The 22,846-nt window shown below is 43.0% G+C and overlaps 1 protein-coding gene and 1 pseudogene across 8 annotated transcripts in view; both read left to right on the top strand.

The window, feature by feature from the left end:
* The first annotated feature begins 2,715 nt into the window (after positions 1-2,715).
* On the top strand, positions 2,716-3,187 carry LOC102526759 (large ribosomal subunit protein eL29 pseudogene; annotated as a pseudogene).
* Positions 3,188-8,349: 5,162 nt separating this feature from the next.
* RRAGD (Ras related GTP binding D) overlaps positions 8,350-22,846 on the top strand; it is a 48,698-nt gene continuing 34,201 nt past the window's right edge. For 2 of the 8 annotated variants that reach the window (XM_072965623.1, XM_072965618.1), the window contains exons 1-2: positions 8,350-8,634; positions 9,194-9,243. Coding sequence is in view for 2 of the 8 variants with exons in the window: in XM_072965618.1 (XP_072821719.1) it covers positions 8,578-8,634; positions 9,194-9,243 (107 nt within the window). In the remaining 6 variants the exon portion in view is untranslated. Of the gene's footprint in view, positions 8,635-9,193; positions 9,244-9,450; positions 9,501-21,395; positions 21,906-22,846 lie in introns of those variants that run through there. The other 6 variants (XM_072965621.1, XM_072965616.1, XM_072965622.1 and 3 more) reach the window with 5 other exon arrangements.

The raw sequence follows: 22,846 nt of genomic DNA, 5'->3' as shown, positions 1-22,846 counted from the left end.
CTCACTCTGTGTGTGTGTGTGTGTGTGTGTGTTTCTATGAATTTTATCACATTCATAGATTCATGCAACCACCTCCACAATCAAGAGTACAGAACTGTTTCAAATCCCCATTTTACAGGTTAGGACACTGAGGCATGAGATTAAGTAAACTCCCAAAATGTTTACAACCAGTAGGTGTCAGAGCCAGGCATCAAACCCAGTAAGACCAGCTCTAAAGCCCATGCCTATTAACCAAAGGTGGCTGCAAATATTTACAGGGCATATCTAGGATATTCAAATGCATCCATATATACGTATTCAAGAAGTCTGCTCTCTGGTACTTGAATATTTTATACTATATATGGCATAATATAAAATAGTATACAACACATCTCAGCATTCTACCTACATTGGGTCAAATTCAGAATTACATGCTGGGACTTATAATTCACTTGGTATTTTCCAGCTAAAAAATAAGTTTAAAAACTGGCATGAGACACGTTGTAAGAGAAAGTAAGTTAGTTTTGTGAAAAATCTGAACTGAGAAGTAAAGAGAAGAGAAGAAAGAGAAGTAAGTTAGTTTTGTGAAAAATCTGAACTGAAATTTTCCAAGTCAAATTGTACATGATTTGGTTTATTTTTTGTACACAATAATAAATTCAAATCACTACCATCTAACCATGATAAATAGGTCCATCTCATGTCATTACATTTTTACCTCTCATTTTAGTGAAATATTTTAGTTACTAGAACATCTAAATAGTTCCACTATGGGAACAAAGTATTTTTTTTAATACATTTGACTAATACTGAATTTTTCTTGTGTAATTTTTAAAGCATTCTACCTAATTTGTTTATTTTTCTGATAATAAACTTAATATATGTTCACTGTAAGAAGTCTTTAAAATTCTCATAAAGATACAGGGGGGAAAAACCCACTACTCCTAAAACTCCCCACTAGAGGTAATTTCTTTATATAGCATATTCCTGTGAGACGTTCCTAGAATTAGAATAAAATGCAGATATTTTCAAAAACTGAAAACTCCAATTTACTTAAATAGGAATATAAATTTTATGGCCTTGAAATCAAGTTTTAGAATAAAGTGGTACTTTTGGTTTATAGTCTAGAATGTGAATACACACATACACAGTCTACAGGATGCTACACAGTAAGTTATTGATGTTCATAATAAAAGGACACCATCAGGTTCCATCAAGTTAACAATCTCACTAGTTCTCTTTGGCCCATAGACATTCAGGTTGCTTCAAGGGCACCTGTCTCCAAAACTGTGCAAGAACAAGAGTGTTGCTTTTACACAATGAATATGTATAATTTCACAGAACTGTTCATTTTTAAAAGTCATCTTTTGGTCTACTCCCCTCAGTTAGTGAAGAGAAAACTGAGGCTCGGAGAAATTGTCTACATCTCCACAGCAGGCTGGTGGCCAGGACTACACTAAGCTTCCTGATGTCCATTCGGTGTCCTTCCATCCTTCCCAAGGCCCCAAGATGTGCCCCTCCGTCTCCCACTGCCTCATCCAACCCAAGATGATAGAGAGCATGGTTCTCGGAGCTAATGTGGAAAAGGTCACAACCTCAAGAGAACTAAGTTCTATATTCACCTCTTTTCTGTAAGGAAAATTATTCTTTTATATCCATTCATTTTAGAAACATTTCTCAAAGCATGTCCTTACAAAAACAAAAATAAGCCCTCCCAAAATGCTTTCTGGTTCCTGTTTATTAATATTAGTTTACTTCAGACTATTTTTCCATGCTTGTTTCTATTTGTTGGTACCTCTGTTAAAATCATTTTTTTTTAAAACAATGTTTTTTACTATCATAGACAGAAATATTCCCCTTAATCTGCATTCTTCAACTGAGGACAAATCATTGATGTAGAAATTGAATTAAGTCCATTCAGCTACAATAAATTTCCAAATTTAAATTAAATGTTTTAATCCTTGCACATGTTTTCCTAGTTTTATAGAAAATACTAAGAGTCAAGCATTTCCCAAATGGCAGACAGATACATGAAAAGATGCTTAACATTGCTAATCATCAGGGAAATGCAAATCAAAACCACACTGGGACATCACTCACACCTAAGAATGGCTACCATCAAAAAGAACACAAACAAAAGTTGGTGAGGATGTGGAGAAAAGGGAACCCTGGTACACTGCTGGTGGGAATATAAATTTTCCACAGCAGCCACTGTGGAAAACAATCTGAAGGTCTCTCAAAAAGCTAAAAATAGGACTACCATATGACACAGCAATTTCACTCCTGGGTATATATCCAAAAAAACCAAAAACACTAATTCATAAAGATACATGCACCCCAATGTTCACAGCAGCATTATTTATAATAGCCAAGATATGGAAGCAACCTAAGTGTCCATCAACAGATGAACAGATAAAGAAGATTGGTTATATATATATATATATATAAATAACATACATACATACATATATATATATAAATAAAATACATATATAATGGAATACTACTCAGCCATAAAAACAATGAAATTTTGCCATTTGCAGCAATGTGGATGGACCTGGAGAGCATTTTGCTAAGTGAAATAAGTCAGACAGAAAAAGACAAATATTCTATGAGACCAGTTATATGTGGAATCCAAACAATACAACAAACTAGTGAATATAACCAAAAAAGAGGCAGACTGCTCTTTTTCTTCCGGTCCCAGGCGATTTGCAATGTCCCAGCTCCAGTGCAGACATGGGCAAGTCAGAGAACCACAACACACACAACCACTCCAGAAAATGGCACAGAAACGGCATCAAAAAAACCTCAATCACACGATACAAATCTCTTAAAGGGGTAGACCCCAAGTTCCTGAGGAACATGCGCTTTGCCAAGAAGCACAAGAAGAAGGGCCTGAAGAAGATGCAGGCCAACAATGCCAAGGCCATGAGTGCACGTGCTGAGGCTAGCAAGGCTCTCATAAAGCCCAAGGAGGACAAGCCCAAGATCCCAAAGGGCAACAGCCGCAAGCTCAGTTGACTTGCCTACATTGCTCATCCCAAGCTCAGGAAATGTGCTCCTGCCCGCATCACCAAGGGTCTCAGGCTGTCAGCCAAAGGCCAAGGACAAGGCTCAGACCAAGGCCGCAGCTGAAGCTGAAGCTGCAGCTCAGGCTCAGGCTCAGGCTCCTAAAGGCACCCGGGCCCCCACAAAGGCTCCAGAGTAGAGGCTTTCATCTATTGATGTGAGGATAGAAGGACTTGAGTGACCCCTGGGCTGCTGTCTGCATGGGGCTCGCGTCTACCTGTGCTGTTTGTACAAATAAACCTGAGGCAGGATTTGTCAGTCAAACAAACAAACAAACAAAAACAAAAAAGAGGCAGACTCACAGATATAGAGAATAAACTAGTGGTTGTCAGTGGGAAGAGGGGAGCAGGAGGGACAAGAGAAGGGTAGGGAATTAAGAGGTACAAACTATTGTGTATAAAATAAGCTATAGGGATATATTGTACAACATGGGGAACACAGCCAGTATTTCATAATAACTATAAATGGAGCATAACCTTTAAAAAAAAAAAGAGGCAAGCACTTCCCAAAGCACTCTGTGCCTACAATATCAGACTGTAATAGTTAAATGAATGCTCAAACTTTGTGACTGTCAATTTTCTTTTAAGGAAAAGTTGCAGACAAAAAGAAAAAAGCAACTCATTCTAACCCATATTTTTTAAATGTACAATTCAGTTTCCTACTTTATACCCTAAAACCATAAGATGTTGAGTATTATCTATAAAAATATTAAATCACTATGTCACATACCTGAAACTAATATAAATCAACTATACTTTAAAAAAATGTTGAGTATCAAATATAATCAATCTAATCCAAGGAAAGATTTGAAATTCTTTTTTTAAAAAAAAGGGGCAATATGTTAAATAAAAATAATGCTGATAATTTATATGTGGGCATCAAATGGAAAAAAGAGAACAATTAGTTCAAGAGAATCAAATAGTTTCTCCCCTACACACACATATATTCAAATTTTATAGAGGGGAGAAAAAAAAACCCTCAACATTATGAACCAAAACAAACAGAAAAAAAAATTTACGTCAATTTGGAAGTATTACCTATGGTTCTGTACAGACTTCCCAATGATAAATGTCTGAAGAAAATAACAAGAATCTTCAACTATACTAGGGAAACATCACTATTGAATGTGTTCTCACAAACTGGTAAAATGTCACCAGGTCTGAGCTTAGGCTTGGAGTCTGGGCAAGCAACAAGACAGAGGAGAAAAGGTCTATGTTCCCTGGAAGGCACAGTGACAGCCATTTGTGACATCGTTATCCAAGTCAATCTTTTCTTGCAAGATTAACAAGTACCACTTATTGATAGGAATTATCATGGGATGCTCTGCAATTTAATAAAAACTGTTTCATCTGAAAAGATTATCTGCCTCTCTGTGCTAAAAGCATGTGCAGAAATTAAATCCTACTTGAAACATTTTCCAGCCTCTAACCTAAGTCCAAACTTCCCAAGACATAAGACAAAGAACCTTCCTTAGAGTCTACGGTCCAGGCTCAGGTCTTCCTCCTACAATCAGTTATGCCCTCCTTCCCAAACCAGAGCACATGGTAACAAATGAAGACGACTATTCCAAAGATGGTGTGAAAAATCAAAGTGTCACAATGGTACACTAGGGTTTGTTGTTTGAAAAATGATAAATCATTTCATAATATAAACTAATTACCTCGTAATTTATTTGCTAAAATTGAGATTTCAAACACTGGCTATTCTTAAATAGGGGGCAACGGGATATATCTATTACTGGAAATTCATTTAGTACTACTTAAACTTAATTGTAAAACAGCTCCCATTTCCTGAGACTCTTATATTCCAGGCTTTTACTAGATGCTTTTATATACATTATCTAGTTTAATCCTCTTAATGATCTTATGAGGTAGTCTCTAGCCACTCCATTTAATATAGAGGAGAAAACCAAGATTTAGCCCACTCCACACAGAAGTTTAACTTGGGGCTACTTCAGGCAGACACCTTCCTTAGTAACTGATCTCTCCCGGGAAGGGGGTTTAACATTAGACCAATAATTCCCCAACTGTGCACCAGGCACTCAGGGAGTTGTAGCAAATTCACAGGGGTAACTTAGGATATTTGAAAAGTTCAAGGGAAACACAGTGTACTCAACACGCTGGACACCACTGAACCTACAAACAGGAGATAGTTCACAGTTTCCACCATTAGATCACATTACGTTCTTATCAGTAACATTATATCTCTGCAAAGCTTCGGTTTTCAGTGGTTGCTGTGATTAAAAAGCAATTGCTGCAGAAAAATTAATGTGGAACAGGCAACAAGCATGGTGGTATCCAGTCTGATCCCAAAGTCTGAGAAGTAGTATGTATTTACATACAATATAATGCATATGTGCAAAGTGTTATAATTCTACCTAATAAAACTGAAAAAAGAAAAAAAACAGTCTAAGAACAGTATAGACACACACATCCTATTTGTAATTGTTGCTATTGAGGAATGATATAATTTTTTTCTCTGTTTATGTGTATTATTTTTTTCAAACAGCTTCTATGTTGTTAGGATAGAAATACTTATTACATTTGGATCTAACTACTAGTAAACTACTTAAATCTAGGGGCACTGTGAAAAAAATGACTGAGATACTAACAGCACCATGGAGCAAGTTTAGGAATCTTTGCCTTAGCCAAGAAGTGACAGGGTTGTGTAAGATTCACCAAGGAAAGCTGTGATTCAGCCCAAAGAAGTAACTTAAAACAAAGTCCCTAACACAAACATCATACGCAGAGAAAGAGGAATTTAGGTTAAAACCGTTTTTAAAGGTCACTCTCGGCTTAATCCTTTAAATCCCATACAATGTCTCCTGGATAATTGGTATTTAAAATAAAAAAAAACTTCTAAAACACATGCACACAAATTACTGTTTTTCCAGTTCTTAGAGACTCAAGCGAAGCCATTAAAATTACAGCCTCCAAGCTATGTTGGAAGAGACTGGGCCTCCCCTACACAGACAGAACACACCCAAGGAGCCTGTGCCAAGGAAACCAGGGGAAAGCCTAGACAGAGAGACTGCCCCCATCCCAGCACTTTGATACTTTCAGCTCCTTTGTGGTTTGCATCTCACTCTCAATAGCCTACTTTTAAGTTCTACAGGAATGCTCTAGGTTATTGTGGAAATGCTTGTTTGGAAACTTCCCTTCCACAGAGTTTCTCATACAAGACACTAAGTGTGAAAAGCAAGGGGAAAATAAACACAAAATCCAGACTGTTGGTTCCTCAGGAGGAGAAAGAAAAGTAAGTGGAATGCCAAGCGGAGGAGCGTTCCGGGCTGCAAGGTTCTGAGGATGTTCTAGTTGTTCATGGGTACTTCATGGGTACTTCTGTTCTTGCTCTTTAACTTGTACCTCTCCATTTGATACTTTCTGAATGTATGATATATTTCACAGTGGTGGCACCAGAATTTCCATGTGGGAGGGCCTTGGCAGTTGGAAGTGTGCCTTATTTCTAAGCAGAGTTGGATCACAAGCCGTCTGCTTTTACTTGGAGTATATGCTTATCTGGAGGGGCTCTGGAGAGGTTGATGAGTTTGAGTTGGAAGCTAAGGTTCATTTTTGGTGCCAACACGGAACAAGGAGTTAACAAATTAGCATTTCAGTATCACCCTTTGTTTATACCTCCCAACAATATGCAATTAGTTGTTTTCTGGCCTCTTATTCCTTTCCACCTTTCTTCCACTCTCCCCTCCTCATTTATGACCTAGAGTGCAGAAAATCTTCCAAATTTAATTTATATCCCTATTTTAAAAAAAAATTCTTCATTTACCATATGCTAAGCACCTGCTAGAGATGATGGAAGATAAACATGTATAGTCACACCTACTACAGCACAAGAACAACAGGTTGCTATTGCTGTTTTAAGGATGGGAAATCTCCTCTCAGACACCATCAGTACCCTGTACCACCATCCTAGACCCAGATGTGTTTGTCTTCATTGTCCAAGTTCTTTCCACTTACATTGGTCTAACAGACATTACCTAAATGTGAACAAATATCATCACCCAACAGGCTCACAAAAAGGATCCTTAGCGTTCAGAGGAGCGATGCCAAGCTTTTTTTTTTACTTGAATCATTTCATTTAATTTCTACAGCAATATTATACACAGTTTACAATTCTAAAACCTTAGGTTTAAAGAAATGGGTTTTCCAGAGTCACACACCTAACAAGTGGCATTAAGACGCAATCTCTTGACCCCAAAGGGGATCTCAATCACCAGTTAAACCATCTCACCACACTTCAGGGAAAATATTCTTGACCAGTTTCAGGAAACTGAAGCTCCTCTCGGGTCACAAATAATCCTCCACTTCCCCTCCCGCCCCTCAAATCTACCGGAAGCACCACACTGAAATTCCCAAGAAAAGTGTCGGTAAGCTGATGTCTGAACTCAAGCCAGACAACGCGCTTGCTTCCTCGGGCCTGGGGAGACGCCACTTGCTAACTCTTTACAGAACTTAATTCCAGCCAGAGCGGATCTCCCCGGGGCAGAACAGCCCCCACCCTCCGGCGCCTACACCCCTTGGCGGTCCTCAAAGGGCTGAGGGAGGGGCGCAGGCTGCTGGCGCGTCCAAGCCGAGCTCGGTCACTCTGAGGCCGGCCTGCAGGCCCGGGGACGGCGGAGGACGCTAGGTGACCAGAAAGGACCCTCCTTTACGCCCGAAGACCGCCTGCCTCCACGTCCGGAAGAAATACTTGGGGACCTCCGGCCCCCACCACCACTTTCTTCAAACTCTTTGAGCTCACTGGAGAAAGAGAATGGGGACATGCAAAGACGAGAAAGTTCTCTGCGCGCCCCCCCTCCACCAAGTTCTATATTCTATGGAGGCAACTAAAGGAAAGCGACAGGGGAGGTGCCCTGGGATGGACCCCCGCTCCCGCCTCGGCTTTCCCGGAAGCCGCAGGAAAGGGGGCAGCGCGCTCCGTCTGGGACTCTTCCCCAAGCAGACAACAATCTGGGGGCGCCCTCACCCCCGACATCGTCCTCTGCGTACCAGGGTCCACCCCCTCCTCGGGGAGTAGGGGGCGCCGGCCCTCAGGTTAAGAAGGGTCTCGAAAGGACCCGGCGAGGTCGCACGTACCTTTCTCTCCGTGCCGCAGGGACCGATGCCGGCGACAGGGCGAGGGGCAAGGGGAGTCGATGGAGACGGGCTCCGCTGGCTCCCGCGGCCCCTGGGCCTCGGCGCCGCCCAGCGCCGCCGCCTCCCACCGTCGCTCGCAGGGTTGCGCTCCCCGTTCCCTCAGGTTACCTGTGGCAGAGCCCTCGGCGCCCGCCGTCCGCTCAGCCCTGCGCCCCGCCCCGCCCCGCCCTCCTAGGCTGGGGCCGCAGCGCCCCACAGCGGTCGCCCAGGGCACGGCGGCGGCCCGCAGGGAGGTGGGCTCCCCAAGGCCCTGGGGCTGGCCACCGCCGTCTGCAGCCCGCTCTCAGCTGGGCCGCTGCCCCTTTCGCGCCTGCCTTAGAAAGAGGGGAACGGGGGACGCAGTCGCATTTTCCAGGCAGGCGTTGCCTGGAGGTTTATGGGAGGGAGGAGGGGTTCGGGAAGAGAGAGAAACCATCCTTCAACCTGTGGCCAAGTGAGTATTTCAGTACATTCGTAGGTCTCTTAACTGGGATGGCTCAATGGAAACTGAACAATGATGAATGATCCAGATTCATTAGAGAGCGGGAGAGAAGAAAGGAAGCCTGTATTCCAAACAGCTTGTCTGTTAGTAGCTTGTCGGAAGCATCCCGTATGAAACAGACGAAAGCATTGAACGTTCCTCACTTCTATATTCAAATCACACTTTATGTACCATTAACTTGGTTTGTTTTTGTCTGTTTTTCACAGCAATTTCTTAAGTATCTAGACGAGATCCCCTGAACATGGCGAGCACTCAGTAAATTATTGCTGAATGAATGAGTGAATGAGTGGGACCTCTTTCAGCCTTTTGAAGAACCTGACAGGTTGTCTGCTCTCCGAACACGGAGAGCTGCAGGGGAAGGCGGAACCCTAGAATGGAGTTTCAGGCTTATCTGAGCTTATTTGAACTGGATTTTTCTGATCTCCTCTGAAATAGGCCTGGTTTCCAGGGGAAAAGGAACATGATAAGTTTCTCCTTGTTCTTAAGATGTTTGTCTCCCTTTTTCCTTCAGGGAACGTTAGGCAGGAGAAATCCAAACAGCTCTTTCCATACCAGGGAAGGGTAAGTGCTTGATTTTCCTAACCTACATCGGGGCTTCTCCCAACCCCATAGTCACAACTAGAGTTTTACCTGGCAGAGTGTGAAACCTCTCTTCTGAGTGTCCTTAGGCCATCTTCAGATTTGTTCCCATCCCCGTCACTCCCCATCTGGAGCTGTTAGAAGAACACATTCCCTTTCCCTGCCCATCAGCCCTGGATTTCTCCCCAGGCAGGTCACCACCGAGTTCTAGGTGAAACCTCCCTTCTCCCGAGGTCAAGGTAAGCAACCTTTCTTTCTTTTTCTCCTTTCCTTTCCTTTTCTTTCCTTTTCTTTCCTCTCCTCCCTCCCTTCCTTCCTCCCTCCCTTCCTTCCTTTCTTTCTTCCTTCCTTTCCCTTTCTTTCTTTCTCTCTTTCTCTCTCTTTCTCTTTCTTTCTTTCTTTCTTTCTTTCTTTCTTTCTTTCTTTCTTTCTTTCTTTCTTTCTTTCTTTCTTTCCTTCCTTCCTTCCTTCCTTCCTTCCTACTCTTCCTACTTTTCCAGATTAAAGAATTTTCCTAGCTAGTCCCTTGAATAAACCTGCAAAGATACAAAGCGCTCCATTCCTCTGGGAGGCTTTTATGATGTCACCACAAAGTCTAGATGAGATGGAGTTTTAAGTTACATTCGTGGGCAGTCAAAGCTGATCGTACATTAATTCTGTGGAAAGGAACAGAAGCCAGCCTGCAAGGCATGTGACTGCTCCTGGGAGCTAACCGGTCTGCAGTTGTTCCCAGACCTTAATTAATAGGAATTCCTGGCAGGCACAGCGAGGCTGGGGGGTGGGGGTGGGGTGAGTAGCTGTTGGCTCGTGAGAGTCAAAGCAGGCAGTAGGTGAGCTGCTTGGAGATCACACTTTCCCGTCTCCAAGTGGGCACAGTCTTTGGGCATCTAATGAAAGGAGACTCCTAAACCTCCCAGCATACGAGGAAGGCTCCCAGCCTACAATTCTGTTCTGCCCCAGGGAGTCTGCAGCCCTTATGTAAGGGGAGTACGAACTAAACTGTTTGTTGCTACTTAAGTTTGGAGAGTATTATACTATTGAATCTTCCTATCTATGAACATGTTGGACATGTCTGTCCATTTATTTCAAATTTTAGTGACTTCAAAAGGTTTACAGTTTTTCATTTTCTGAGATTTAGTCTTAATTATCTTGTTTGTTACTATTGCAAGTGATATCCTCTGAAAATACGTTTGTTGTCAATAAGAAAAATGTAAATATCTTTGCTTATTGAGCTTATACCCAGCAACATTGCTAAATTCTGTTATTAATTTAAGTAATTTGTAGATTCTTTAGTTTTCTTCTTCTTCTTCTTCTTTTTTTTAATCTTTTTTGAGGCAGGGGAGGTTATTAGGTTTATTTACATATTTATTTATTTAATATGGAGGTACCGGGGATTGAACCCAGGACCTTGTGCTTGTTAGGTATGCACTCTACCACTAAGTTATACCCCTTAATTCTTTAGTTTACTATGTACCTGAAAGTAATATTTTATTTCTTACTTACCAACCCTTGTATCTTTAAAATTTTTTGTTTATTTTGAGATAATGACAGATTCACAAGAAGTTACCAAAAATAGTAGAGAGATCAACTATACTTCTAAATGAATAAATAATTTTAAACATAAAAATTTTGGGTTTGACATCTAGGCAGGAGAAAGGGGCAGGATTTCTCACTGTGTTAATTTACATTTGGAAACAAAGTCTTCTCATTTGCCCCTTAAATCTATTTCTCCCTACGTGTCATTGATCACAACTGGGCCACAAAGGTGAGAGTGGTTACCATACCCAGTGTAAGCCAATCATGATTCAACCTCTGAGCCTGGGGTTCCTTCCCTGCATATGTTGATACCCAAGAACAGTTAGAGATGCCAAACTAAGGACAAAGTGAGGGGGAAGTTATACTGCCAACAATGTCTGCCTGATATTTGTCTGACTTTGTATTCCCTGTGCCTGGCCACATGAGGCACGTAGTAGATATACTTGGAAGTTTCTATTCAGCTTTATCCCCGTTTTGTTAAGAGCTGCCTCCCCACTCATTAGGTTAGACCCCTGCAGCCAATAGCTGTACCCCCAGCCATAGTGGGTTGGACCATTAACTCAGCATATTTATTGGGACTGGGCCACCATCAAGCAATCATATTGCATATAAAATATAATGTCAATGGTGTGCCATAGAATTGTGCTTCACGGAGATTCTGACCACTGCATTAGGCCCTGAGAGTAAAATGGTGAGCACAAGCAGATGGTCCTGGAGTCTAGTGGTGAATACAGTCCTCAGTCAAATATTAAATGATAGCTGAGGTATGTAGCTTGAAGGAGTAGCAGTATATGGAGCTATGTAAAGTATGACCATGGGATCAGTCCAGGAGTGGACCACTGGCCCAAATGGAACCAATCAGATTTTCTTGCCTGGGAATCAAAAATAATAATAGCTAAAAATTATATAGTGCTCACCTTTGAAAATGATTTTACATAGTTTAATGGATTTAATTCTTCCCCAAACCCTATTGATGTACAAAACATTATCAACAGTTTAGAGATGAGGAAATCAAGGCCCAAGAGGGGTTAAGTTTCCTGGTCCAGGTCACACAGCTAGTTAGTTGTAAAGCTAGGATTTGAACTCAGGTAGCGTAGTTCCAGAACCTGAGTCCACTATCACTGGGCCTGGTAAGGTGGGGCAGCCATCTCCTGCCATCTGGTGGGAGAAGCACAGAAAGCCAGTTTTCATGCAGAGAGAAGAATGAAGTGAGAAGTACAGAGAGAAGCAAAACCAAGTTCTCTTTCTAATGAAACCTTGATTATCTCTTGTGATACCCTGACATGCCTTTACTGGGATGCTCTGAATATGACAGAATTCTGAATTCACCAATACGTGTATGATCAGGCTTCATCCATCCTTCCCTCCATGCCTCCCTCCACTTAGAAAGGTTATGTATATTGTATCCATGAGGATATGTTCTACTGAAAACTTTAGAAAACCCCAACTTCAGTTAAACAGAACTTCCCAACTGGTTTGCCACCACCACTTGTGTGCCATGAATGGATTACTGATAGGGCCAAGTTATTGATCCCCTCAGCCTCCCTTCCCTCTCTCCACTGGTAACCACTAATTTGTTCTCTGTATCTGCTTCTTTTGGTTATATTCACTAGTTTGTTGTATTTTTTAAATTATACATATAAGCGATATCATACAGTATTTGTCTTCGTCTGACTTATTTCTCTAAGCATAATACCCTCCAGGTCCATCCATGTTGTTGCAAATGGCAAAATTTTCAATTTTTATGGCTGAGTAGTATTCCACTGAGTGTACATGTATATATACATATATATATCACATCTTCCTCATCCATTCATCCGTTAATGGACACTTAGGTTACTTCCGTATCTTGGCCATTGTAAATAATGCTGCTATGAACATTGGTGTTCATGTATCATTTCAAATTAGTGTTTTCATTTTCTTCAGATAAATATCCAGCAATGGAATTGCTGGATCATATAGTAGATCTATTTTTAGTTTTTTGCAGAACATCCATACTGGTTTTAACAATGGCTACACCAATATACATTCCCACCAACAGTGTACAACGGCTTCCTTTTTCTCCATGTCCTTGCCAACATTTGTTTTTTGTGTTCCTTTAGATGATAGTCATTCTGACAGGTATGAGGTGGTATCTCATTGTGGTTTTCATTGGCATTTCTCTGGTGATTAGCGAAGTTGAGCATATTTTCATTGGCCTGTTGACCATCTGTATATCTTTCTTTGAAAAATGTCTATTTAGATCTTCTGCCCATTTTTAAACAGGGTTTTTTTTTGAATATTGAGTTGTATGAGCTATTTATGTATTTTGGATATTAACTCCTTATCATTCATACCATTTGCAAATATATTCTCCCATTCAGTAGGTTATCTTTGCCTTTGGTTGATAGTTTTCCTTTGCTGTGCAAAAGCTTTTAAGCTTAATTAGGTCCCACTTGCTTATTTTTGCTTTTGTTTCCTTTGCCTTAGGAGACAGATCCAAAAAAATATTATTATGATTTATGTTAAACAGTGTTCTGCCTATATTTTCTTCTGGGAGTTTTATGGCTTATGGTCTCATATTTAGGTCTTTAATCTATTTTGAGTTTATTTTTGCATATAGTGTTAGAAAATATTCGAATTTCATTGTTTTACATGTAGCTATCAGTTTTCCTAGCACCATTTTTGACTATTGTCTGTTTTCCACTGTATATTCTTGCCTCCTTTGTTATATATTAATTGACGTAAGTATGTGGTATATTTTAGGGTTCTCTATCCTTTTCCATTGATCTATGTGTCTGTTTTTGTGCCAGTAGCATACTGTTTTGATTACTGTAGCATTGTAGTATAGTCTGAAATCAGGAACGTGACACCTCCAGCTCTGTTCTTCCTTCTTAAGATTGTTTTGGTTATTCAGGGTCTTTTGTGTTTCTTTACAAATTTTAGAATCATTTGTTCTAGTTCTGTGAAAAATGTCATTGGTATTTTTGTAGGGAGTATACTGAATCTGTAGATTGCCTTGGGTAGTGTGGTCATTTTAACAATATTAATTCTTTTACTCTATGAATGTGGTATATCCTTCCATCTGTTTGTGTTGTCTTCAATTACTTTCATCAGTGCCTTATAGTTTTCCAAGTATAGGTCTTTTACCTTCCTTGGTTAGTTTTATTCCTTGGTGCTTTATTCTTTTTGATGCGATTGTAAATGGGATTGTTTACCTAATTTATTTTTGTGATGGTTGTTGTTAGTGTGTAGAAATGCAACTGATTTCTGTATATTAATTTTGTATCCTACAACTTTACTGAATTCATCAATGAACTCTAGTAGCTTTTTGGTGGTATCTTTAGGATTTTCTCTATATAGTATCATGTCATTTGGAAACAGTGACAGTTCTACTTCCTCCTTTCCAGTTTGGGTTCTTTTCTTTTTCCTCTCTAACTGCTGTGGCTAGGACTTCCAAAACTATGTTGAATAAAAGTGATGAGAGTGGACATCCTTGTTTTGTTGATGATTTTAAAGGAAATGCTGTCAGCCTTTCACCATTGAGTATGACATTAGCTATGGGCTTATCATAAATAGCCTTTATTATGTTGAGGTATGTTCCCTCTATATTCACTTTCTGGAGAGTTTTTATTATAAATGGATGTTGAATTTTGCCAACAGCTTTTTCTGTATCTTTTGAGACAATCATATGATTTTTATTCTTCAGTTTGTCAATGTGGTGTATCACACTGATTGATTTGTGGATGTTGAATTATCCTTGCACTACTGGGATAAATCCCACTTGATCATGCCTGCTGGTGGGTGGGACTGTGTCCCTGCCCAACTAGTTGCTTGGCCTGAGGCATCCCAGTACTGGTGCCTACAGGCTGGTGGGTAGGAATTCCAAAAGAGGAGGATTCCAAAATGGTGCTTGCCAGCACCAGCATCCACATGGTAAAATGAGCTCCCAAAAATGGCTGCCGCCAGTGTCTATGTGCCCAGGGTCAGCTCCAGTTGCCTTCTCCCTCTCCGGGAGACTATCCAAGATCAGCAGGTGGGTCTGACCCAGGCTTCTTTCAAATTACTGCTTCTGCCCTGGGTCCTGGAGCATGTGAGATTTTATGTGAGCCTTTCAGAGTAGAGTCTCTGTTTCCCATAGCCCTCGGCCTCTCCCAAAATTAAGCCCCACTGGCCTTCAAAGCCAAACTTTCTGTGGGCTCATCTTCCCAGTGCAGGACTCCCTGGCTGGGGAGTCCCATGTAGGGCTCAGATCCATTGCTTCTTGGGGAAGACTCTACAATTGTAATTATTCTCCCATTTGTGGGTTGCCCACCCGGCAGTATGGGTCTTAATTGTACTGGGACTTAGCCCCTCCTACCTGTCTTGTTGTGGTTCCTTCTTTATAACTCTAGTTATGGAAGGTCTTTTTTGGTTCCGGTCTTCCTCATCAACAGTATCCCTGTGAACAGCTGTAACTTTGGTGTGCCCATGAGAGAAGATGCGCTCCGGGTCTTCCGACTCCACTATCTTGGAAACTCTCTCGTTCTTGTAGATTTTTAATGAGGTCATTTATCTTGAAGAATCTGCTTTCTTGTATCATTGAGGTTCGTGTAACTCTCCCAGCCAAGGAAGGGATTGCCAAGTCCAAACTGATCTACAGACGCATGTGGAGCTGTTAGTATCTCTTTTTGGCTGACTACCATCAAGAGCTTTCTGTTCTCATGTTATGGCACCATTTATGTCAGAAGCTTGTCCTTAAAAGTCCACATGAATAAAAATTTAATTTTTTATGGAAGTCCATATGTAACAATTACGTCCCACTAGTTTGGAACTTTTATAAATGTTATCTTTAGTTCATTTATGGCTTGTAGTTGCAAAAATTCATTATTATGCCAAAGACAACATGACAGATATCTAAGAAATGGCCAAAATTACAGGATTAAGTTAGATCACCCTGTGGCAATATATAGTAACTAGAACGTTAGAAATCAAGGAGCTTGATTCACCTCCCATCCCCTAATCCTGTTCCTATCTGGGTCTTACTTAGTTTAATAAATGGCATCACCATACATCTAATTGCTCAAACCAAATGGCTCGTAGGAGTCCTTTCCCTGACCATCCATGTTAATTAAGCTATTAATAAATCTGATCTACCTCCAAAAATTTATATCAAATCTATCCACTTTTTTCAATTTCCACTGTCTCCATTCATTTTACTTATGGACTACTGAAGTGATCTCCTAACTGATACTGATGCTTCTACCCCAAAATCTACAATCCATTTTCCCCACATCAGCCAAAATAGGTACGTCAGTTATCTGTGCTATGTAACAAACCACCCAAAGTCTTAACGGTTTAAAATGGTTAAAAAAAATAGCCATTTTATTTGCTTATGATTCTGTGGGCTGGCTACAGGGGTTCAACTGGAACAGCAAGTCTGTGTTTCATGCAGTGTGGGCTGGACTTGCTCGTGTGGCTGCAGTTTGGGCTGGAGAGTCCAAGATGGTGTCACTCTCATATCTGGCCCTTTTCAGATGGCTGGAATGCTAAGGCCTCTCTACTCCTGTGCTCTGGCATCCTTTAGGGACTTTCTGTCCATAGGGCCTCTCCAGCAAGCTCATTCAGACTTCTTTGCATGGTAGCTCAAGTTTCCAAGAAAGTGAAAAAGCAGTAAGGCATTTTATGGCCCAGTCTCAGACCTTGCAGTGTCACTGTGACTCTGCTACATTCTATTGGTTAAAGGAAGTCATAGGGCCTACCCACATTTAAGAGGAGGAAAATAGGCAGGCCATCTTTGGAAACAATCTACTAGCATGAGCTTTTAGAAAATGTAAACCACACATTTCACCTCTGTCTTTAAAATTCTTCAATGCTCCAGTGGCGTTTGGAATAAAATCCAAACTCCTCATCCTGGCTGAAAAGACTACCTGACCCTTGTGCCTATCACCCTCCCCCTCTCTCATCACACTGACATTTTGTTCCTCCAACACCAAGCCCTCTTCCTTCTCCTTGGTTTTTCCAACTACAGAGATACCTTCCAGGGGAACTCTCTCCACTTGGACTTTCACTTTGCTGTCTCCTCCTCATGGTCAATTCAAATGTCACCACCTTGGAGAGGTCTTTGAAGTGACCCTATTTAAATCAGGCTGCTTCTCTCATCCCCAGTTACTCTCTCATCTCCCTGTTTATCTCCTTCAAAGCACAGCCCTAAAAATCTAATTGTCTTCATGTTCATTAGAAAAAAATTTCTGTAGACTGTTAAGAGATGAAGTTATCAAACGCAAGTGTCTATAATGGCTACAAATATGTTTGCACATTTAAAAGTAGAGAATCTCTCTCTATGGAGGGGAACCAGAACATTGTAGGTTAGGGGAGGGAGAGACACTTAACATTTCATTGGATGTTCGTTTATGCTGTTTGACTACTATACGATATACATGTTTTTAAAATATAAAAACATTATTTTAATAAAATTTCTTTAACAATGGTTTGTCTCAGTGGAAATGAGCTAATGATTTTTTAAAATGATTTCATCAGGTTATTAACTGTCTTAGGAGATCTAGAGATTCTGAGCTGCCCTCTTGAAAAATTTGGTTGGCTTCCTTAGGTTATTAGCAGGAGTCCAGCAAGATTCTATAAAAGGCTCTTTCCTTTGTTTGTTTCAAGAGGGAATTAATGGCTTTAAATACATATTTTTTTTTAAAGTCTGAAAGGCTTTCAACATGTGAATCCCAGGAACCAGGCACAATGCCATCAGATGCCTCAAAATACCCTAAGATGCAGGATGCAGGCTGTATTTAATTGCTTGTCCTATTCAGGACTGCAATTATTCTGCCTAAATTGTACAGGTCTCTTTTAAATAGCTCTCATGTTCCTTGTCACAAGGCATCTAATTGGTAGCAGCAAGATAATTCATTAAAATAAGGGCACACACAAACTTCTGGCCTTTAAAGTTCAAATTTTAAACAAAAATACTCTTAGATGTTATACTTTGGCTTAGCATCTAGTACAGTAGAGCCATATAAGCCAGAAAGGGTACTAAATCACTTGCTATTTGTATTCCTGATAAACGGAGTGATGCTGATCAAGAATGTTATTATGACAAGTAGTTTTCTAACTTTTGTTGGTGAGGAAGCTTTTTCAGTTTTTTTTTCCCTTCCTTTCAGTGAATCCCACAAGTTAATAGCCTGAGACAACAGACCTATTTTTGAGTGTCAGTGTGTTTTGCTTCTTTACCTTGGAGATTGGGAACCAGCTCTTCCCTTCCCCTCCCGCCTTTTCAGTTTCAGGCCATAATGTAATTGACTTTAGTTTTAGGTCATTAAATAAGAATAAGGTTTCATGTCTGGCTGAGTTCCAAAATAGTTCCACCATCCACCCCACATGGTACCTTGGGTGAATTGTTTAATCTCAGTTTTCCTATCTATAAAGTAAGGACAATATTACTTAATGGGAATATTTTGAAGGTAATATGATTTTGGAACAGTGCCTTATTCGTGAAGAATCTCAATACATATTATTGGTAAATTTTAATGGGCAATAGATAAAGTTTATCTTTCGTGATGTTACAAAATGTCTCTGAAAGTTAAGAGTTTTTTTAGAAGGAAGAGTTAGTAAAAATAAGCACTCAGTAGTCTTTATACTGTAATTCCTTCCAATCTTCAGGCAGAGCTGAAGGGATCAAGGACTAAGAGTCATCAATTCTCGCATGTCAGCTCATTCTGGTTGCACTTATAGTGCAGAGTTCATATTTACCTCACTGTTGTGTTTCCCAGAGTTTATAGTAAGTATGAAACTTGGGTTCTGTTTCTTCCTGAAGTTTCTTTCAAAAACATGCCAGGTCTGTGTAAAGACCTGGCCATGTTCTGTGTAACTTCCTCCCTTCTTTTCTTTCATTCATTTCATAGACATTTATCAAGCACCTATCACGTATATGGCAACCTGCCGTGGTTACATACAACAGCAAAAAGTATGAGTAGCCCAGAGACAAACCCTCACATTCTTGAGAATGCCCTCCTAGGGAGATGTCACAGACAGAGCCTGAGCTCAAGACCAGAGTGGGCAAGGCAGTGGCCAATTCACTGAGCAGATCCCACACTGAATTTTGCAAAGACTCAATTTTCAGTGTCTTTCTACTTTAAATTCTGAAAGAATCCACACACATGACTTTTTAAATGTAAGAACTTCTAAGATAATTTTCAACACATTCCTTATTTGAAAGCTAACGGTATTGGAATGATAACAGAAAAGAATGAAAGCAATCAAGATTTTTCCTGCTCTGTTCACTCAGACTTTATCAATACTGCATATTTCTAAAATGACAGTGAATCAGAATCTCTTAAACCTGTATAGGACTCTTATCTACTTTGGGATGGAGCATAATTGAGGATTTGGCTTTTGTTGATTTTTTTGGTGAATTTGTTCCTTTTTTTCCCCTCAAGAATGGCCTAATTATCAAATATCTTAGGGTGTGCTCCACTCTACTGCTGGTGTCCCCCTGCAGAATCTCTCTTTTGGGGGAAGGCAAAGGACCATCAGATATCTCCATTCTTTCTGGGTCTCAGGCACAGAGGAGCTTTCGGCTTAGGAATTGTCCTACCTGAGCCCCTGGGTCTCTGCAGCATAAACACTCAGCAACCAGCCCTGACAGTCTGGGCTGACCTTGGACTGACTTCTAGGGCCCCATACATACATACCGTTCTGCAGTTTGAATCAGGCCAGCTCTAGGTTCCCTGGGCTGGTAGGTTTGTTCTGGGATAGCTGAAAATCTTAAACTCACTTCAGGGGCACCTTCCTCCTAGGTACTTCTTTAAATAGAATGGATGAAAATGGACCAGGAAAGTCATTCCTATAATAACTTCCTCTGATTAAGAACAAGTAGAACCTTATTGTGCTGGTTATACTACTTGCCCTCTACCCCACCTCACCCCTGGAACCCACACTCGGCCCTCCCTACCTGAATTCTGTGTCCTGGACTAGGTTCCAGGCTCTCTTGCCCTCTGGTATGCAGTGGGGTTTGGCCAATGGGAAGCTCTTCCAGGAGAATGGAGGGTGGGAGGAGAGAGAAGTCATGTATTCCTTCCTATTGCTGTCTACTTGACAAGAGGTGGTCCTGGCAATGACTGCTTCCTCATCAGCTATGGCTCCTGTTTTGTGCTCCCTGTTCAGGACTCTAGCTCCCTTCCTTTACTCCTATTAATTTATCTCTTCCCATCATCTCTTCCCACTGTTGTTAATCCCTGTGCTGATTCCTAAACTCTGCCCACATCCCTTTACTTAAAGTCTTTTAAGTTGAAATCTTTGCAGTGCCATCTGTTTTCCTTCTGGGAAGGACCTTGACCCATACAGCCATACATGTTATACTGCCTCCACCTGGAAAATCCCAAGACCTTCCCAATTAGAAGCAGCCACCTCCTAGAAGTTGTCTGCATCAAAATTCAACACCCAAAGCTACTGCAAAATCCAGGACACGAGTCATGATTTGCTAGACTGAGAGCTCCTTCTGGGCAGGAACATTATCCTGACCACACATTCCCACTTCTTAGCCCAGCACCCTGGCACATAGTAGGTTCTCAATACAAATTCCCTACTGAGGCAGCATCCTGGGCCTCAAGAGCCTCCAGTCTCAGCTCCCTACCCCCTCCTCTTCTCCCCCACACCACCTGCTGAGTTGCTGGCACCTGTAGGATCTGGATCACCATGCTGGCCAGCTGGTTTATTTCTCATTGTGCTTGACAGAAGGAAGTTCATCCACGTGATTTTTTTTTTTTTTTGCAGCATCCAGAAAGGGTGGGTACAGTATGTCCTGTGGAGAAAAGCTTGTGGAGGAATGCAGGATTTAGTCTCACCCCCACATTGCTGCTATTCCTATGCGAGAATTGTCTCCCCTCACCATCACCCCTCCTCTTCCCGCCTGAAATATTTTATTTTGAGATGTGGGATTACAGCCTATGTAACAATGAGACAGGAGGAGGTGGCCATGAATAAACCCTTAGAGTGTTCTACACCTGAGATCTTTTCCAAAACACTGCAGAGGAATTATTATTCAGGCTAGGCAGCCACGAGGCTTGTTATTTTTTCAGAAACATTTACAGCTGGGAAGGCCAGATTAGCGAATATATGCGTTTTCTTGGTGGGAAGCACTTTGAACCATAAACGCGCACTAAAAGGCAATTGCTATGGAGACCGTGCCGCCTCTGACGTGCATTTCTCATGAGTTTTCTTCTTGGGGCGCTTCAGCATCCACGGGGTGTCCTAGGCACGCCGCTCTGAGAGGGGGCCTGGGGGCAGCAGTGTTGTAGGGGCAGTCCACTTGGGACTGGAACCTTCGCCCAGAACTGAAAACCAGAGAAGGCCGCCCAAGGTAGGGTGTGTGTGTCAGGGGTGGGTGGGGGAGGTTCTCAGGGTGTACAGCCCCCAGCTTGCAGCCTGTGCAGGGACCACGTGCAGGAGGGGCGCGTGGGGGCCCCGGCGCGCGCAGCCGCGGTGGGTGACTGCGCCGCGTCCCGGGGCCCTGGGTACCGGCGTGTGTCTGTGTGCGCGTCTGGGTGGGTGGAGGGCCCCGCGCCGCCCTGCTGACCCTTGAGTGCGTGTGAGCGGCCTCGGCTCAGCGCCCCAACAAGCTGTGCTTGCGCCCAGGAAAGCGCGCGCGCGCGCCCGTGCGGGGTGTGTGTGTGTGTGAGTGTGTGACAGTGTGTGTCAGGTGACTTGGGTCACGCAGTCTCTCTCTCCCTCCTCGAGGGAGGAACTGCCGCGCTCCGGCTGACTCCTCCGCCGGCAGGCGGCCGGGCGGGGCGGGGCGGGGCAGGGGGCTCCGGGCGCGCAGGGAACCGCGGGACCCAGACCCGGACGCCGACCGCCGCCGGGGAAGCGCCGCCCCCGCCGGCTCCCGCGAACCTCCGGACAAACCCCAATTCAGAAATAGGTTGCGGGCGTCAGGCCAGGAGGTTTGCCCCCCCCCAACCACCATCAGGGTCCCCCTCCACCCCTGGGACGGCTGGCCGTGGGCGCGATGAGCCAGGTGCTGGGGAAGCCGCAGCCGGAGGACGAGGACGACGACGAGGAGGATGAGCTGGTGGGGCTAGCGGACTACGGGGACGGGCCCGACTCCTCGGACGCCGAGCCGGACAGCGGGGCAGAAGAGGGAGGTGAGCGCCGGGTCCCCTGCCTGGCCCCCTGCCTCGAGCTTCCATCAGCTCGCACCCCTGCCTGGCCAGGCGTGCGGGCCGCCGACTTGGAGGGGGTCCAGGAGAGCGGAGTTGCAGGGTGGGGGTGGGGAGGGGCACCAGAGGAGCCACCACGAACTGCAAAATGGGGGAGCCCGGAGGCAGGCAGCGTTGGGGCGACCAGGATCGGTTTGCAGGGCAGAGAAGCGTCTGGGCTGTAGGAACGCGCGCTCTCTGGCAGTTCCAGGACCAGTACCTCCCCCACCCCTCATCCTGAGCTCTCCGCAGGCACGGGGAGGGGACCTCCCGGCGCGCCCCGGGACCTCTCCCTGAATGCTTCTATCAAAGCCGGGGTCAGATGTCGTGGCTAAAAAAGGCAGCCGGCGGCAGCATGACTGGCAAGGGTCGTCGCCAGCTGCGGGTGTCAGTCTTGCCTTGTGTCGCCGCGGGAGGGGTCCAGGGGCCGCCCAAGTCTGCGGAGTAGGGGCACCGGTGGAGCGGCGGGGGATGCGCCAGGTGATAAAGAAGTCGTTGAGTGGCCGCAGATTTCCGGAGATACAGGCAAATACGGTTGTTAGGACATCTATCTCTCTGCTCAGTGTCACCACCTGGGCATGCAGCGCCTGCCTTAGAGTGATCACAGGGCGGGGGAATACATGGCCACTTAGAAGCAAACTCTGTTTCCTGTTCAAGAAGCGGGATTTAGTAATTGTTCAGCCTTGTTGAGGCTTCCTGCATTTAATTATTAAGGCCTAAGGAAGTCGAGAACTTTTTAGGATTCCAGAAGGGTTCATCTTTTTTGTTTCCCTCCAAAGCAAGGAAAATGTTCTTTATTGTAAGGTCATTTGGAAAGGTCAGTAGAATGAGCCTGGTAACCATAACATCTAGGTGAAGCTGTCTGCGTCCTAGAGAAGGAACTAACT

The sequence above is a fragment of the Vicugna pacos genome, chromosome 8 (genome assembly GCF_048564905.1).
Source record: "Vicugna pacos chromosome 8, VicPac4, whole genome shotgun sequence".
NCBI classification, from domain to species: domain Eukaryota; kingdom Metazoa; phylum Chordata; class Mammalia; order Artiodactyla; family Camelidae; genus Vicugna; species Vicugna pacos.
This window is presented reverse-complemented; position numbering and strand designations above follow the sequence as displayed.